Genomic DNA, 12,927 nt, shown 5'->3' with positions numbered 1-12,927 from the left:
ACTGTGGAGGAGTGGATCAGTGGGTGGAGGTGTTGATCAGCCTTACTGCTTGGGGAAAGGAACTGTTTTTGAGTCTGGTGGTCCTGGCATGGATGCAAAATAGCCTCTTCCCAGATTAGAATAGGATAAATGAGCAGGGCGGGTGGGTTCCTTCATGATGTTACTAGCTCTTTCCTGGCACCTTTCAGTATATAAGAAATGGCATGGGAAAAAGGACAGGGTAACTACAGGCAGGGTAGACAAAGGAGATGCAGTGGATGTGATGTACCTGGTTTTTCAGAAGGCCTTTTACAAGGTGCCACACAGGAGGCTGCTTAGCAAGATAAGAGCCCGTGGAATTATAGAGAAGTTACTAGCATGAGTGGGGCATCGGTTGATCGGCAGAAAGTAAAGAGTGGGAATAAAGGGATCCTATTCTGGCTGGTTGCCGGTTGCCAGTGGAGTTCCACAGGGGCCAGTGCTGGGACCAATGCTTTTTACAATGTATGTCAATGATTTGGACTATGGTATTGATGGATTTGTGGCTAAATTTGCCGATGATACAAAGATAGGTGGAGGAGTGAGTAGTATTGAGGAAACAAGAGAGCCTGCAAAGAGATTTGCAGGGACTGTCATATGTTGAAAGAGTGGAGCGACTGGGCTTGTATACACTGGAATTTAGAAGGATGAGAGGGGATCTGATTGAAACATATAAGATTATTAAGGGATTGGACACACTGGAGGCAGGAAGCATGTTCCCGCCAATGGGTGAGTCCAGAACTAGAGGCCACAGTTTAAGAATAAGGGGTAGGCCATTTAGAACAGAGATGTGGAAAAACTTTTTCACCCAGAGAGTGGTAGATATGTGGAATGCTCTGCCCCAGAAGGCAGTGGAGGCCAAGTCTCTGGATGCATTCAAGAGAGAGTTAGATAGAGCTTTTATAGATAGCGGGGTCAAGGGATATGGGGAGAGGGCAGGAACGGGGTACTGATTGTGTATGATCAGCCACGATCACAGTGAATGGCGGTGCTGGCTAGAAGGGCCAAATGGCCTACTCCTGCACCTATTGTCTATATTGTCTATTTAGATAGTTGAGGGGAACGGGCAAAGAAGTGGCAAATGAAATACAATGTTGGAAAATGTAAGGTCATGCACCTTGGTGGAAGAAGTAAACCCACTTATTTAACACCAGCTTAATGTCAGGACAATTTAAAATGAGCAATTAACCTACCAACTGGTACTTCTTTGAACTGTGGGAGGAAACCCACACAGTCACGTGAAGAACAAATACACTCCTTACAAACGCGCTGAAATGGAACTCTGAACTCCAAAACACCCTGAGCTGTAATAGTGCCATGCTTTTTTGCATGTTACTCAGTGTATCAAGTGGTTAGAAGGACTTGGCATTCCTAATGCTGAGTATCAACTGAGGAGCAAAAGAAATTCAACAGGTAATTTAATCCCTATAATAAAACATACTATACTTACATGCTACACCAGATGCTAATCCATACAGCAATCCATTTCCCACAGAGTTCTGCTCAAAGATCTGTGTTCCTTGAGGTGGACATTTCTCTTGCCTGATGAAATTGTAAAGTAATGTTTTGACAACCCTGCTTGTGTCCTGGAGGCTGTGAAAAGAGGTAGGGTGAGCAGGGACAGAAAGGAAGGAGGCAAAATAAAAGGGAAAATTAATACACTAAAAATGACTTGGTTACACTGCCCAATCTGCCAACAAACAGATAAACTATCATGAAAGAACTAGGATTAGCAAATGTAAATCAGATCCATCCCTAAATTAGAGTTTCTGCAATTAATTCCATAAGGTTAAAGAGCATCATGCAGAAAAGAAATTGTATCCACAAGATCTCAGAACAAATAAATCACCACAGCGAGTTTTCATCAACTCTGCCCACTTCAGTCTTTTGAGGCTCTTAAAATTGATCTTCATCGTTTCTTAAGAGCTCTAACATTCACCAGTTAAAAGCTTTAAAACATTTAATCACTGATATTTATTAACCAAGGAATGGTTTTATTTATTTCTCAAAAATATAATTGTCTTTACAATGTTCTAGGTGAGAAAAATATCCTGGGTAATAAGCAAAAGAAGATGCTGGAGGAACTCAGTGGGTTAGACAGCATCCAAGGTGAAAAATGGACAGACAACTTTTCTGGTCAAGACCATTCATGAAGGGTGTAAAGTTGAAATGTCAACTGTCCATTTCCCCCTACAGATAATAACTTTCCTGCTGAGTTCTATGTTCTATGTTCCTCCAGCATCTATTACTCAAGATTTCAGCATGTGCTGCCTCCGTGGTTGCAGGTGAATAATTCCTTAGTTCTTGTGATAAGCACACTTTCTGTTGGATTAACAATCCATTACCTTATAAACTTATCAAGTAACATATCCTAACGTCTTTCATTCTTTTAGTTACATTCTAAAAGTGGCCAATTATTTTCATTCATTAGACCAGGCCCAAAATTAGGCCATTCAGCCCATTGAATCTGCTGCATTATTCCATTATGACTGATTTATTATCCCTCTCAAGCCCATTCTCCTGCCTTCTTCCCATAACCTTTGACACCCTGACTAATCAAGACCCTATCAATCTCCACTTTAAGTATACTCAATGACTTGGTCCCCACAGCCATCTGTGGCAATGAATTCCATATATTCAACACCCTCTGGTTAAAGAAGTTTTCCTCATCTCTGTTCTAATGGACCATCCTTCTCTTTTGAGGCTGTACCCTTTGGTCCTAGATTCCTCACTATTGAAAACATCCTCTATTCATCAATGTTATTTTGGCCTTTCAATATTCAATAGATTTCAATGAGATCCCCCTTATTCTTCTAAACTCCAGTTAGTACAGGTCCAGAACCATTAAACTCTCTTCAACATTAACCCTTTCGTTCCCAGAATCATCTCGTGAACTCCTCTGGACCTGCTCCTACGCCAGCACATCTTGTCTTACAGTTGGGCCCTTATATGGAAATGAGCTCATTGTAAATATAATAAAATAACCTCTATGCAAATTACCAACTGTGTTCAAAGCAAGAACTCCTGGCCGTCATACTTGACGTTACTCAGATATCACACAATTTGTAAATACACAAGCGATAATTCAACTTATATGTGTGCAACTTCTTAATGATGTTTTTCTAAAGGTATCCATTGTTCTGATTTGAAATATGACTTATGACCCTTCCAGATGTATTTCAAGAACACAAAACAATTCTACCTTGTAGCATAAAGCCACATATTAACAATATTCAATATTACCATTCCTGAAATGTTCCCACAATCTATGGACTTCATCTCATGTCCTCAATGGTTTTTTATTTATTTATTTTTATTATTATTATTATTATTATTATTATTATTATTATTATTATTATTTCTTTCCTTTTGTATTTGCACAGTTTTCGTCTAAGAAGGACTTAGACAGATTTGGAGAATGGGCAAAGAAATGACAGGTGGAATACAGAGTCAGAAAGTATATGGTCATGCACTTTGACAGAAGAAATGAAAGGGATGACTATTTTCTAAATGGAGAGAAAATACAAAAATCTGACATGAAAAGGACTTGGGAGTCCTTGTGCAGGACTCCCAAGGTTAATTTGCAGGTTGAGTCTGTGGTGAGGAATGCAAATGCAATGTTCTCATATGTTTCAAGAGGACTAAAATATAAAAGCACTGGTGAGGCCTCATTTGGAGTATTGTGAGCAATTTTGAGTCCCTTATTTGAGAAAGGATGTGCTGAAACTGGAGAGGGTTCAAAAGAGGTTCACAAAAAGGATTTCAAGGTTTGAATGGCTGGTCACATGAAGAAAGTTTGATGGCTCTGGGCCTATATTCACAGAAAAGATTGGAGCTGAGAGGAAAAATGGATCAGCAATCATGAAATGGTGGAGCAGGCTTGATGGGCCAAATGGCCTAATGCTGCTCCTATATCTTATGGTCCCACGGCCTTTTGGACAGTGGTTGAATAGTGTGGATTTACTATTATAAATTTACTGTGAAAGCCTACAAAAAAAATTAATCTCCGGGTAGTATATAGTGACATATATGTACACTGATAATAAATTTACTTCAAACTTGTAAAACAAAATATTCTCTTTTTTATTTTTTTTAGAGATGCAACATGAAACAGGCCTTTCCAGCCCAACAAGCTGTACTGCCTAGCAACCAACCAATTTAATCATCAGCCTAATCACAAGACAATTTACAATGACCATTTAACCTACTAACTGCTACATCTTTGGACTATGAGAGGAAATGGGAGAACCAAAAGGAAACCCATAAAGTCAATGGGAGAACGTAAAAATCTCCTTACAGAAGCAGCAGAATTGAACTCCAAACCCAAGCTAACCACTACCTTGGTTAGTTACATAACGTTCATTTTTGAATAGTATAAATGAAATTATACTGAAGAAGAGTCCCAAAGAAGGGTCTTGGCCTGAAATGTCAAAAATGTCAAATGTCATAGATGCTGCCTGACCTGCTGAGTTCTTCCAGCATTTTGTGTGTGTTGCTTTGGATTTCCAGTATCTGCAGATTTTCTCATATAAAATGAAACTAATTTTCTTTTAATGGCACCACAGGCTGAACAACATTTTTGAGCATCTTCCTTTTAGGAGGGTTGGCAAAGTTTATTACATGCCATCTGGTAAACCTAGCAACAGTTGGTTAGTATCCAAAATATTAATGTTTTTTGATCAAGGTTGTTCTCATTCTCTTTTCCATGGGAAAGGGGTTTGGAGTTTTTATCCTCTCTCAAACTGCATTGGCTGTCTCTTACTGCTTGGATTTTTTCACACATTCCCAAGTTATCTTAGCAGGTTGGTGGTGTTGAGGGCAGTGCAGAAGGTTGCAGTAGGTTACAAAAGGATGCAGGATACAGAGCTGATCTGAGTTCAATGCAGAAAAGTCTGGAAGGTCAAACTCGAAGGCAGAGTACAGGGTTAATGGCAGCATTCTCAGCAGTGTGGAGGAACAGAGCGATCTTGGGGTCCACATACATGTATTGCTCAAAGTTGCTGCACAAGTTGATGGGGTTATTACCCAGGCAAAGCATGTGCTGGCCTTCATTAGTCAAGGGATTAGGTTCAAGAGCCATCTTCCAAGCAAACCTGTTTTCAATCAACATGACTTCACTTGTTAATTTATTTGTGGTAATATTACTCTATGTGCTTTGTGTGTACGTTATATGTATTGTGCTGTTCACCTTGGTCAGAGAAATATTGTTTCGTTTGGTGGTATACGTTTACAGTTGAATGACAATAAACTGAACGAACTTCATTTGTTGAAATATAAGCTTTAGAATTTTCTTCCATTACATGTTCTCCCCCTTTAAACTAAAAACTCTTTGTCCCATCTTTTGATCATCCACCTTTTTTCTCTGTAGCTTTTCAGTCAAAATTTAATACTAACAGGCCTTGGGCCATGTGACAGTGTTAAAAATGGAATATAAATACAAGTTGTTACTGTTAGAGAGCAGATGTGGCGTGCAAGAATTAGTGGTGGGAGAAGCTAACAGGAAATTAATCCAACAGTCTGGAATAGCCATTCCTTCAAACTTTTAATGGCCTCATTTAGAGAGCTGAAGGTTGTTAGTCAAGTTGTTGTGTAAAGAAAAGGAGTGAGCAAGTGGTGAAAATATCTATCATTTGAAAATTAATTTAAGAAAGGTTATATCAAAAATATTTCACCCAAATTGGAGGAGTTTATTTTAGCCCCTTTTCAAATGAAAAGCAATGCCACGAGAAAGCTCATCAAAGACCCTCATCATGCCCTCTTCTCATTATAACTATCGGGAAGATGGCACAGAAGCCTTTAGTCCCACACCACCAGGTTCAGCAACAATTAACACCCTGCAACCATCAGGCTCCTGAGCCAGAGTGCAAAATTCACAGGCCTCAATTCTGAACTGATTCACTTTCAAGGACTCCACAACATGTTTTCTGTATTATTTATTTTTTACATGCACTATTAGTCTTCTTTTGCACATTGGTTGTCAGTCTTTGTTTATGTATATATTTTTTCATAAATATATTGGATTTCTTTATTTTCATATAAATGTCTGCAAGAAAATGAATCAGGGTAATATGGTGAAATATGGACTCAGTGGCCACTTTATTAGGTACACCTGCTCGTTAATACAAATATCTAATCAGCCAATCATGTGGCAGCAACTTAATGCAAAAAGCACGGTCAAGGGGTTCAGTGGTTATTCAGACCAAACATCAGAATCAGGAATAAATATAATCTAAGTGACTTTGACAATGGAATGACCATTAGTGCTAGACGGGATGGTTTGAATGTCTCAGAAACTGCTGATCTCCTAGGATTTTCATGGACATCCGTCTTCAAAGTTTACAGAAAATGGTGCAAAAAAACAAAAATTATCTAGTGAGCAGCAGTACTGTAGGTGAAAAAACCTGGATAATGAGAGAGATCAGAGGAGAATGGCCGGACTGGTTCAACACACAACACTGAGCCTTGAAGTGGATGGGTTACAGCTGACAGGAAGGCAATAACTCAAATAATCACACATTACAACAGTGGTGCGAGGAAGAGCATCACCGAATGCACCACATGTAGAACCTTGAAGTGGATGGGCTACTGCAGCAGAAGACCACAGACATACACTCATGGCCTCTTTATTAAGTGCCTAATAAAGTGGCATGGGGTGGCAGAGTGGAGCTACGTCTCTACCAAAGGAGGTGTAACTCTTTACCTTTGCTAGCCTGCAGGTCACCCTTGGGCAAGGTGTAGCACCTGCACAGACCTCCCCACCACCCCACAGTCTAAGTCACATGAAGCCATGGGAGAAGGTGGTGGATGGTCATACAAGCAGATGGTGCATATCATGAGACCTGGTTATGCAATCACTGATGCCAGGCAGACAATCTCTGAAGAGTATTGATAATGGCTGGGATCACCTGTCTTGTAAAGACACTGCCCAGAAGAAGACAATGGAAAACCACTTCTACAGAAAAATATACCAAGAACAACCATGGTCGTGGACCACAATCACCAACGTCGTACGACATGACACATAATAAATTAATAAATAAAGTGGCCACTGAGTGTACGTACTTCAATAATAAATCTACTTTGACTTTGAATTGAACGTTTTTGGGAATTATTGAGAATAGAGAATTCTTAACGTATTATCCAGCAAATGCAACTATTGAAAACTCATCTTAAAAGAAAAAAGTGGTTTAACTCACATGTGAAACATCACATTACACATCTGTAAATACCTATATGGTGACCATTTTCTGTTGCCATGGCAAACAATGCTAAACATAAGGAGGATATTGAATCATGCTTCAAGTTCATTCTGCCCATCCATCAACTGTGGAAATTCCATTGCTGGAAGTATCTACATTTCAGAATGATCAGTCCTAAAAAAACATTTCAGTAATAGCTCATGACTTTTGTTTGGAGAAGTTAGGGTAGAAAGTTACATATTTTCTCAGTTGTAAAGCTGTTGATGTAGTTCCCTTCCTTTTCTATGAATTAATTCCACATGAGTGACACAGTTAGAAACAAGACAATGCCAAGAGCCTTCACTCTGAACTGCATCGATCCACTGCAGCTTGAGCTGATGATCAGCACTGGAGTCACTAACGAGCTTTCCAGATGCTTCCATTACATTGGTTAAATGTTACCAAAGATGGCCCGTACAACCAGTGACAATAATGCCAGGCGAGTAAAAGAGTAAAAACCAATGTACTAAGAAAAGCCTAAGAAGCTTTTCAAGAGGGTATAGAAGAAATTTACCAGGATACTGCCTGGTTGAGAGGACATTTGCTATAACACAAGATTGGACAAAGTGGTGAATCTGGAATTCTCTGCCACAGGAAACAGTTGAGGCTGGTTCATTGGCTATATTTAAGAGGAAGTTAGATATGGCCCTTGTGGCTAAAGGGATCGGGGGTATGGAGAGAAAGCAGGTACAGGGTTCTGAGCTGGATGATCAGCCATGATCATACTGAATGGTGGTGCAGGCTCGAAGGGCCGAATTGCCTACTCCTGCACCTATTTTCTATGTTTCTAAACTTGGGTTGTTTTCGCTGCAGCAGTGGAGGCTGAGGGGAGATGTCATAGAGGTTTATAAGATTATGAGAAACATAGATGGAGTGAGTACACTAACAGTACCTTTTTCCCAGGGTTTAAATGTCTAATACCAGAGGACATGTATTTAAGGTGAGAGGGAGTAATTTCAAAGGAGGTGTGAAGGGCTGTTTTATTTTTACACAGAGAGTGGTGGGGGCCTGGAATGTGCTGTCTGGGGTGGTGATAGAGGCAGATACATTAGAGACATTTAGATAGGCACATGAATGTAAGGAAAATGCAAGGATATGAACATTGTGTAGGCAGAGGGATTTATTTAGTTGGCTATTTGATTAGAAATTTAACAAGCTCTGTACAGCATTGAGGGTTGAAGGGCTTATTCCTATGCTTTACTGCTCTATGTTACATATAATAAACAAGCACTAATTGTTAGTTATATTGTGGAATGTGTTGTGTGTTGTTAATTAGGACAGAGACAATACAACCCTTTGGCTGACAATGTTCTGTCAAACTTTTAACCCAATCAATCTAACATAATCTTAACTGATTCAGCAAAGTTGATTACTTTAAGTGTACATTTGTTATAAAATGAGCTACAACCAAATTGGTATTATAAAGGCACCTGGTGCAAAACAATACTTGAAGCTTGCGGGTTAAAAAAGAAAGTTACCATAATACATAGGAGCAGAATTTGGCCATTTAGCCCCTTAACGCTGCACTGTCATTCCATCATGGCAGCCTTGTTATCCCTCTCAATCCCAATCTCCTGCCTTCTCCCCATAAATTTTGATGCTCTTACTAATTAAGAATCCATCAAGATCGACTTTAAATGTAAGACCACAAGCCCATAAGACATAAGAGAAGAATTAGGCCATCTGGCCCATTGAGTCTGCTCCGCCATTCAATCATGGCTGATCCTTTTTTTTCTCCCCTTCAACCCCAATTTCCGGCCTTCTCCCCATAACCTTTGATGCCATGTCCAATCAACAACCTAGCAATCTCTGCCTTAAGTACACCCAACAACCTGGCCTCCATCGCTGCATGTGGCAACAAATTCCACAAATTCACTGCCCTCTGGCTAAATAAATTTCTCTGCATCTCTGTATTAAATGGCACTTCTCTATCCTGACACTCTGTCCTCTTGTCCTAGACCTCCTCATCTTGGGAAACATTCTTTCCACATCTACTCTGTCTAGTCCTTTCAATGAGATCTGCTCTCATCCTTCTAAATTCCAGTGTGTACAGACCCAGAGCCATCAAACATTCCTTGTATGATAATCCTTTCATTCCTGGAATCATTCTTCTGAACCTCCCCTGGACCCTCTCCAATGCCAGCACATCTCTTCTAAGAAGAGGGGCCCAAAACTGTTCACGATACTCAAGGTGAGGCCTCACCAGTGCCTTATAAAGCTTCAGCATCACATCCCTGCTCTTGTACTCTAGACCTCCTCAAATGAATGCTAATATTGCATTTGCTTTCCTCACCACTGACCCATCCTGCAAGTTAACTTTCAGGGTGTTCTGCACAAGGACGCCCAAGTCCCTTTGCAACTCAGATTTTTGGATTTTCTCCCTGGTTAGAAAATAGTATGCACATTTATTTCTCTACCAAAGTGCATGACAGTGAATTTTCCAACATTATATTTCATTTGCCACTTTCTTGCCCATTTCCTAATCTGTTTAAGTCCTTTTGCACCCTACTTGTTTCCTCAACACTACCTGCAGCCAACCAGAAAAGGATAATTTTATTCCCACTCGCTGCCTCCTACCAATCAGCCAATGCTCTAACCATGTTAGTAACTTGCCTGTAAATCCATGGGCTCTTAACTTGGTAAGCAGTCTCATGTCTCCTCATAGAATTCCACCAGGTTCGTCAGGCAGATTTTCCATGAAGGAAACCATGCTGACTTTGTACTATCTTGTCCTGTGCCACCAAGTACTCCATCAGCTCATCCTTAACAAATGACTCCAACAACTTCCCAACCACTGAGGTCACACTTACTGGTCTACAATTTCCTTTCTGCTGTCTTCCTCCTTTCTTAAAGAGCAGAGTGACATTTGCAATTTTCCAGTCCTCTGGTACCATGCCGGAGTCCAATGATTTTTAAAAGGTCATTTCTAATGCCACCACAATCTCTAACGCTACCTTTTTCAGAACCCTAGGGTGCAGTTCATCTGGTCTGGGTGACTTGTGCACCTTTAGATCTTTCAGCTTTTTGAGCACCTTCTCCCTTGTAAAAGTAACTGAACTCACTTCTCTTCCCTTCACACACTGCAATATCTGGCACACTGCTAGTGCTTTCCACAGTGAAGACTGATACAAAATACTCAATTAGTTCATCTGCCATCTCCTTGTCCCCCATTATTATTTCTCCTGTCTCATCTTCTAGTGGTCCTATATCCACTCTCATCTCTCTTTTATTTTTTACATACTTGAAAAAGCTTTTACTATCCACTTTGATATTATTTGCTAGCTTGTTTTCATATTTCATTTTATCCCTTCTAATGATTCTTTTAGCTTCACATTAATTTTTGCTTTGTTGTATGCCCTCTCTTATGTTTTCATATTTAAATATTTAAGTTCGCCAAGTCCTTCAAAAGGCCCTAAAGTCTCTACAACTCATCTTTTCAACATTTATTACTTATACATTTCCAAGTAACACAAGAAGCCAGGGAGCATCTATGAAAAAAGAATACAGTTGACTTTTCAGGCCAAGACCCTTCATAGGATTAATTAGTAGGAGTAAATTAAAGGAAGGCAGGGGCAAGCTCGTCGTCTGAGTGGACGTAGTCTGAGCTATGATCTTACGACTTCAGCAAAGAGAGGTTTCACTCAGAGAAAGCTTCCTTCTATCTGCTCAGCTAGGACAATAGAGATAGTGCAATGCTCCTCTTGCAGGATGTGGGAAGGCAGGGAGACCACCAGTATCCCTGACGCTACAATTGCAAGAAGAGTATCCAACTGCAGCTTCTAACAAACCGTGTTAAGGAGCTGGAGCTGAAACTGGATGAACTCTGGATCATTTGGGAGGCTGAAGGGGTAATAGATAGGACACAGAGAGAGAGGTAGTTACACCCAAGTTGCAGAATACAGGAAACTGGGTAACAGTCAGAAAGGAGAAAGCAGTTTAGGAGCCAGTGCAGAGTACCCCTGTGGCCATTCCCCTCAACATCAGGTATATCACTTTGGATACTGTTGGGTGGGGAGGAATGGCCTAGCTGAGGAGAGTTACCATGCCCAGCTCTGTGACTCAGAAGAAGAAAGGTGAGAAGAGTACGCTGTGGTGATAGGGGATTTATTAATTAGGGGAACAGAAAGGAGGTTCTGTGGGTGAGAACAAGATTCCCAGATAGTAGGTTGCCTCCCGGGTGCCAGAGTCCGGGATATCTCGTATCGAGTTCTCAGCATTCTTAAATGAGTAAGTGCACAGCCAGAAGTTGTGGTCCATGTACTGAGATGGGTAGGATCAGTGACGAGGTAATGCATAGGGAGTTCAGGGATTTGGTGCTAAGTCAAAGGGCAGAGCCTGCAGGATTATGATCTCAGGATTGCTACCCATGCCAAGTGCTAGTGAGGCTAGAACTAGGAAGGTTATGCAGTTTAACACGTGGCTAAGAAGCTGGTGTAGGATGGACAGCATAACATTTTTGGATCATTGAGCTCTCTTCCAGGGAAGGTGTGCCCTCTACAGAAGGGACGGTTTGCACCTGAACTAGAGGGGGACTAATATCCTAGTGGGAAGGTTTGCTAATGCGACATGGTAGGGTTTAAACAAGACTTGCAGGGTGATGGGAACAAGAGTGCCAGAATAGTTAGTGGAGAGATGTAGAGAAAGTTGTTGGTAAGTGTCAGATCTCTCAGTGGGAGAGAATTTTGGAGATAGTGATCATAATTCTGTCTCCTTTACAATAGCAGTGGAAAGAGAGATAGGAACAGACAAATTAGAAAAGCGTTTAATTGGAGTTAGGGGAATTATGAGACTACCAGGCAGGAAATTGGAGGCTTAAATTAGAAACAGATTTTCTCAGGGAAAATACGAAAGAAATATGGCAAATATTCAGGGGATATTTGTGTGGAGTTCTGCATAGGTACATTCCAATGAGAGCAAGAGGATAAGACGTGAAAGAATAGGACCTATCAAGTGTGACAGTGGGAAAGTGTGTATGGAATTGGAGGAAATATCAGAGGTACTTAATGAATACTTTACTTCAGTATTCATTATGGAAAAGGATCTTGGTGATTGTAGTGATGACTTGCAGCAGACTGAAAAGCTTAAGCATGTAGATATTAAGAAAGAGGATGTGCTGGAGCTTTTGGAAAGCATCAAGTTGGATAAGTCACCGAGACCAGATGAGATGTACCCCAGGGTTCTGTAGGAGGCGAGGAAGGAGATTGCTGAGCCTCTGGCGATGATCTTTGCATCATCAATGGAGACGGGAGAGGTTCCGGAGGATTGGAGGGTTGCAGATGTTGTTCCTTTATTCAAGAGAGGGAATAGAGATAGCCCAGGAAATTATAGACCAGTGAGGCTTTCTTCAGAGGTTGGTAAATTGATGGAGAAGATACTGAGAGGCAGGATTTATGAACATTTGGAGAGGTATAATATGATTAAAAGTAGTCAGCATGGCTTTGTCAAGGACAGGTCGTGCCTTATGAGCACGATTGAATTTTTTGAGGACGTGACTAAACACATTGATGAAGGAAGAGCAGTAGATGTAGTGTATATGGATTTCAGCCAGGCATTTGATAAGGTACCCCATGCAAGGCTTATTGAGAAAATAAGGAGGCATGGGATCCAAGGGGACATTGCTTTCTGGATCCAGAACTGGCTTGCCCACAGAAGGCATAGAGTGGTTGTAGAC

General features: G+C 40.7%; 1 protein-coding gene across 2 annotated transcripts in view; it reads right to left on the bottom strand.

The window, feature by feature from the left end:
* Window positions 1-12,927, bottom strand: part of dym (dymeclin) — a 361,807-nt gene that overhangs the window by 217,797 nt on the left and 131,083 nt on the right. For both annotated transcript variants that reach the window (XM_059989749.1, XM_059989750.1), the window contains exon 8: window positions 1,469-1,611. In XM_059989749.1, the coding sequence (XP_059845732.1) occupies window positions 1,469-1,611 (143 nt within the window). The remainder of the gene's footprint in view (window positions 1-1,468; window positions 1,612-12,927) is intronic.

Source organism: Hypanus sabinus, chromosome 14, assembly GCF_030144855.1.
Source record: "Hypanus sabinus isolate sHypSab1 chromosome 14, sHypSab1.hap1, whole genome shotgun sequence".
Taxonomy (NCBI): domain Eukaryota; kingdom Metazoa; phylum Chordata; class Chondrichthyes; order Myliobatiformes; family Dasyatidae; genus Hypanus; species Hypanus sabinus.
This window is presented reverse-complemented; position numbering and strand designations above follow the sequence as displayed.